General features: G+C 38.3%; 1 protein-coding gene across 1 annotated transcript in view; it reads left to right on the top strand.

The window, feature by feature from the left end:
• Positions 1–5516: 5516 nt before the first annotated feature.
• The window catches only part of LOC115471370 (cadherin-15-like), a 59229-nt gene continuing 58147 nt past the window's right edge, over positions 5517–6598 (top strand). Inside the window, 1 exon segment of the mRNA XM_030205068.1 lies at positions 5517–5808. Within this exon segment, the coding sequence (XP_030060928.1) occupies positions 5517–5808 (292 nt within the window).

Consider the following 6598-nt stretch of genomic DNA (forward strand, 5'->3'; position numbering starts at 1 on the left):
CGGAACTGCCAGGCATGACATTAGCACACCAGTCACTACCTTGTGCCAGTGCTACCCTTCTTTGAGAGTTTACCAGGGCAGAGCTGCTACCACATTCTTTCCTGTGTCTCTGGCTTTTATTCCACATTGGCTGTGAAAGTGAAAGAATGCATCATAGGACAAATGTCCATCCATTTGTCATAAAGAACCTATTTTGAAAGTCTGTGTACTACAAAAAGAAGGCCGTACACCTTTCCAAACTTGTTCACCCCCCTAGCAGTCCCACAAGTACACATTACCTCAAGTTTCACTGCAGGAAGGTCGATGAACCCCCAAACACTACTTCTTGGGGGTTTGGTGCCTGAGTGACAGCTTTCACTACTATACGGAAACCCATGGAGGATTGGAAGCTAGGGAATATTGTGGGAAATGTCTAGCTTAAGGTCCAATTTGGTGACTAACCTGCGATTTCTTCCCAGATCTGAGGAGACCTGCTTTTATTAAATACTGAACAATGCACAAGGTTTGGCCCTTTGGATTCCCTCCCTCATCCCACCCTTCTGGGAAAAGACATTGTCCTGCCTAAGGTGAAATATACATTATAAAGGTCATATTAATTTATTTATTCCTTTACACAGAACCGAGGTGATGTTACCATACATAAGTTATTTACAACTGTGCAGTAATGTCTGGCAAAATAAATTATCTAGAGGGCAGCAAAAGTACATTGGTTAATGTATAGAAAAAACTGTACAGCATTTACGGCTAATTTTTTTTCTTTATCTATGATTATTGGCTCTGTAGTGTTTCAAGTTACGTCCTCAGAAAGAGAAACCAAATGCCCAAGATTAAAACAAATAATAATCCATATTGATTTATACTCCTGCAGGTTCTTGCTTCAGGCCACTTGTTTGTCCTCAAACTGTTCTGCAGCTATTTGGTGCAAGGCAGTGTCGAAATTACCTGGACTTAACAGAACTGGAGGCCATCTCTGGGGTTAAAAAGAAAATCAGCTGATCAACAGTGCCCAAATGTCTCCATGTCCATTGTTAGCCTTTAGTGGCCACATTCAATTGACCATGAGGATGGAACTAGAAGACTAAATCTGCTTTTAAATCTATCCCTTTGTCACAAGGTACTGAGTCTGCAGATGAAACATAAAATCCCAAAGACCTGGAAAGGAAAAGGAACATAAAAGCCTTGCTGTTTCTTCTAAGAACGTGAATGGCATGTTTGCTGTTACCATGACACGCACACATCTCACTCTCTGTATGTGTGTCTATATATATACATATATGTGAGCATATGAAAATATATATATATATAATATATATGCAGACAGTATCCATGATCCCGTTCCTTATGCCTGTTTGCCTCGCACTGGTGCTGTATGCAGGCCTGTCCTGACACAGCGACCGCCGACTCCTGCATGCCTGGCCAGTCCGGAAGGCCTGGATGCACTCTGAACAAAGTGCGGTTTCTCATTGTTTTTCCTCTGTTTCTTGAATGTTGACAGATGCTTCCTCGTCTTTAACCAGTGGATTCATCTTCAAGCATTAAGGATGAATGTGAAAACAGAACATTCCTCAGCCAAGGGGTCCTGCCCTTGCCAGATTCAGCTGCAAATACCTCCTCTTCCCTAAGTATCATGCCGGCAAAAGCACAAAGTCATCATTGACGTCCACCATTGGCACATAAAAGGATGGCACCTCGCTCACACAAAATGTTTTGTGTCCCGTTGGGTCAAGCTCCTGCATTTTCAGCTGCCACTCCATCCTTTGCACTGCATTCAGGGCAGCTGCTTCATGCTGCTGTCGCATTAGAAGACATGTCTGCAGCAGAAAATACAAAGCAAGCAAGGAAGTCAAACTTTGAAGTTCAATCGGCAATAGTAAGACTCTTCACGCTACTAAACACTTTTAGAAGCACTAACTAAGGTATGTGTAGAGGGGTCCTGCTGGAGGGCAAAAGCATGGCCAACGTTATGGATGTGTAACCAGGACAACTGAAGAGGTGAGTTCCAAAACCCGTTGTTTCCAAAAATGAGTTCATACTGGAAACAGATTGCCTTTATAGATACCCATAAGATGTGTGAAATTTGCTCTAAAAGACATTTATAAAGTATATGATACTCAGTGAAAAGATTTTCTTATATTGGATTCTTGAAAATAAAAAACTTGCATTTATCTGGAAGATGGATTTTAGTATCAACAGATTTTGGAACTCAACGCTTCAATTGTCTTGAGCCTTCCATGACATCAGAGGCTCCAAACCTTCTGAAAACTGAAGGCAGAACAGCCTGCTAGAGGGTTTTGGGGCACATTCTCAAAATGTCTGTATTGGGCCCTATCACATCTCACACTAGCCCTGGGCAGAACAGAGGCACATGTGGGATATACAGACTATGTATATTATTACTTTCATAATATTTAGACAGCAAAAAAGAAAAGAAAAAAACCACCACCACCACCAAAAAAAAAAAAAAGAGTGGTGGACGATGTGAGAGAGGTAAAACTATTCTAACCTTCATTCTGTCATACTTGTCATCCACATCTTGCAGCCATGAAATAAACTGACGAGCATTAAAACGATCTCTGACCGATTTATTTCGTCTCCCTGCAAAGCAGAAAAAATTAAGATGTGATCAAGCAAAGTATTTAAATATATTTCTTTAAAAACCTTGTATTCTAGGACCAGATCAATGACCCCATGGCAATACCCTGAAAAGGAAGGACTGGGGATTTGATATACCGCCTTTCTGTGTTACAATCAAAGCAGTTTACAATTATTATATGCAGGTGGATGGTACTTTGCACTGTTTTCTTTTGACTTGGTCTCATTCTCTTTTCTATCCTAATGGAATTCTTTTCGCTACTGTTGGGCTAGAAGGGTTAGTTCAACAAACACACATAGCCCACGGTAGTTACCCTGGATGCACTTTGGGAGGCCATAGCAGACTTGGCCAAAGTGAATGAGCTGTTCCAAGAACTAACTTTAGTACAATTCCAGCTGAAAAGAAATCAACTGAATTAGAAAAGTTGACTACTTGAGTGGTCAATTCACAGAAGGATAAAGAAGCTCCAAAACTTGTTCAAATTGCACTGATTAAAGACTTGACTAACAGGAAAAATCAAGATCTTATAGAAAATGACTAAAGCAGGGAATCTGCGTATTTGATTTTTCCTCACTCTATTTCCCCTCGAGATATGTTTCATAAATATTTGATGGCGATTTCAGAGTCTAATTTGCTGTATTGCTCTAAAGTTTATTACTTGTCATTTTCAGTTGCAAGATACAGCAGAACAATCCCTGGATTTGGGGGAATCTAACAGATTATTTTTTGGAGACTATGTAGGACTCTACATTAATGGTTCTTAGTTTTATCTACTGATAGGACCTTGCTATTAAGAACTTACTTTAAAGGAAGGGGAGAGACGTTAAGAGTCAGAACTCTCTCTTTCCTCGATTGTACGCTTTTAAACTGAGTGGGATATTATAGGGTGTATTATAATTTTGAATGTTGCCTGCTTTACTATTGTGCACAACACATGTTTACAGCTTTGGCCTTTATTTTCATGACAATTAAGAAAGGCTGGGGAGGGATGGGGGGGGGGGGGGGGATAAAATGCAAAAGTTGATGACTCTTCCTTTGTAGAGTGTTTTCTGATGAATTTTTGGCTATGTGTGTAATTGTCCGCTACTGTTGACTGTTAAGTGTTCCTTGTTTTTTCGGTTCTTGGATAAGTCATCAATAAAAAATTATTAAACATAAGAACTTACTTTCAACATTGTAAAAACTATTTTATATTAGAAAAATAGGATTTTTTTCTTGATCATTTATTTATTAAATTTGCTATATCACTATGTTGCAAACAAATTAAAGCACTTTACACTAAAAAAAAATTCAATTAAATAAAAACAGAAAGGAACACTAATTTATGACAGGAAAGAACTACTGATCACTCACACAAGACAAAAGAGAGAATACATATAATTACATATAAATTAGAATACATAAATTACCATCAATGAAATCATCCAGCATTCCTGGTCTCTCGTCGCAAAATCAACCAAACATACAAAAAAAAAAAAGCCTGTTGAAAAAGGTGAGTTTTCAAAAGAGCATGGAAAGAATTGTAAGATATTTCAAGACGAAGCTGCTGTGGTAGGGAATTCCAAAGTGCTGGGAACAAGAAATAAAATGCACTTGATCTAGTAGGTTTCCATCTCACTTTAGATGGGTGGGGAGAAACAGTCTATTGTCATTTAAAGAACGTAGAATACAAGAAGGTGTATAAGGGATCACCAAAGAAGAAAGATTTATTTATTTGCTGCATTTGTATCCCACATTTTCCCACCTATTTGCAGGCTCAATGTGGCTTACATTATGCCGCAATGGTGATCACCATTAACGGAATGATAAACAAAAGGTGTTACAATCAAGGAACATGAAAATATCGCATAGATTAGATATGATAATAAACATCAAATGAATTGGGAGAAATAGGTAAATGATTCATAACAGATACAATAAGAATAGAATAGGACATGATAGATAAGCAGGAGAACCACTGTGAAAAACCTTATGGGTTAGTGTATGAATTTGAACTTGATCCTAAACTCAATAGGTAACCAGTGAAGATGTGGGAGAAGAGGTGATGTTTTCAGAGAAAATGCAAAAGAAATAGAAGCAGTTTCTGTTGCTATGCCCAGGGGTTCTTCAATTCAGAGGGTTGTTTTTTTTCTTAAATATCCCTGTTCCCTCCCAATTTTCAGCCTTTGTGGCCACTAAGAAGTTGGGGCGAGGGGAAGTGTTGGTGATAGCTCGGTTCAGCAACTTAAAATATTCTTTTATTTTAGACAGAATGTTAGCTTGAATTGATGCTTTGTACTTTTTTTTTTAATTTAGATTTTCCTTACTTATTCTCCTTTTGAAACTTCAGAAGTCTCTTAATCTGGTGGACTATAGAGAAAATTGAGGATTATATTTTTCTACGTATATTAGTTACCTAGTTTATATTTAGCTACCTGAGCTCCATTTCTATACAAGTGTTTCTTTGCTTGATGTATTATTTTGAAACTGCACAGATAAAAAAAAAATTTAAAAAGGGAAATCTTGACACATCATTTATTAGATTTTTTTGAAAGTGTAAACGAATGTACATAAAGGTAAGCTGGTCGATACAGTAGGACTAACTGGACAAAGGTGGTGTGCCCCAAAAGGTCTGTACTGGGACCAGTGCTGTTTAACATATTCATAAATGATCTGGAGAAAAAGCAATGAGTGAGATGATCAAATTTGTAAATGACAAAAATAGTCAGTCATTGTAACAGCAAAGGAGACTAAGAGACTGCACATCTAAATGGCAGATAACATTTAACATGGACAGGGGAGAAAAGAAGGTAGGAGTTATGGGGGGGGGAAACTTGATTCGTTTTTTTCTCTATTTTGCTGTATTTGCAATTGTAACTTTAGTATGATTATTAAGAGCTTGAATTGCAATACAAAAATATTTGCCTTAAAATTTAATGTGGACATGGAAAATGGTGCTCATAGGAAAAATAACCTCAACTATAGGTACAAAATGCTGGGTTCCAAGTTAGGAGTTACCACCCAAGAGAAGATCTTAGATTTACCAAAGAACAGTCTGGCTGCGGTGTTTGAACTGTCTGGAGCTTCTTTAGAATATAGTGTGTACAACCAGCGAAAGTGCCTCTGCATTAGACTCAGCTTCATTGTGGTTTTTGCCTCACTGTTTTATCCTGCTCTGGAACTTAATCAAGATCTTAGGCAAGCAGAGTGCCAATGGCATCATAGTTGTGATCTGGGTAATAATCAAACGTATACATGATTACTAAATCGATACCATGTAATAGAACAGTTTGCAAAATAGGATTTTTTAACCAGGTCATGTTCACTCAGCTCTAAATTCACCTCACAAATTATTTTGGGTCATGAAAGAACTATCATGCCTGCTTTAAACATGAAGGTGTGTAGCAGGTTATAGAAATATGAAATGCTGTTCAAGGGAGTGTGATAGTCCATGTTGTTGAATCAGCGCCTGCTGGGAAAATGGGTCCAAATTTATTTATTTTGCTGCATTTGTATCCCACATTTTCCCACCTCTTTGTAGGCTCAATGTGGCTTACATTATGCCGTAATGACAACGGGATGAGAAGAACAGAGTATTGTTTCAATTAAGGTACATAAGATATCAAGAAAATTGGTAGTAAAGAAATGATTAATACATATCAGACATGCAAAATGTGGGATAAAGTATAGCGTTAAATAATAACACTATGATTAAAGTAACCAAATTAAACATAGTAAACATAGTAGATGATGGCAGAAAAAGACCTGCACGATCCATCCAGTCTGCCCAAGAAGATAAATTCATATGTGCTACTTTTTTATTTGTACTGTCCTCTTCAGTGCACAGACAGTAAGTCTGGCCAGCACTATCCCCGCCTCCCACCACCGGCTCTGGCACAGACCGTATAAGTCTGCCGCACTAGTCCCCACCTCCCAACCACCAGCTCTGCCACCCATTCTAGGCTAAGCTCCTGAGGATCCCTTCCTTCTGCACAGGATTCCTTTATGTTTATCCCACGCATGTTT

The sequence above is a fragment of the Microcaecilia unicolor genome, chromosome 5 (assembly GCF_901765095.1).
Source record: "Microcaecilia unicolor chromosome 5, aMicUni1.1, whole genome shotgun sequence".
NCBI lineage: Eukaryota > Metazoa > Chordata > Amphibia > Gymnophiona > Siphonopidae > Microcaecilia > Microcaecilia unicolor.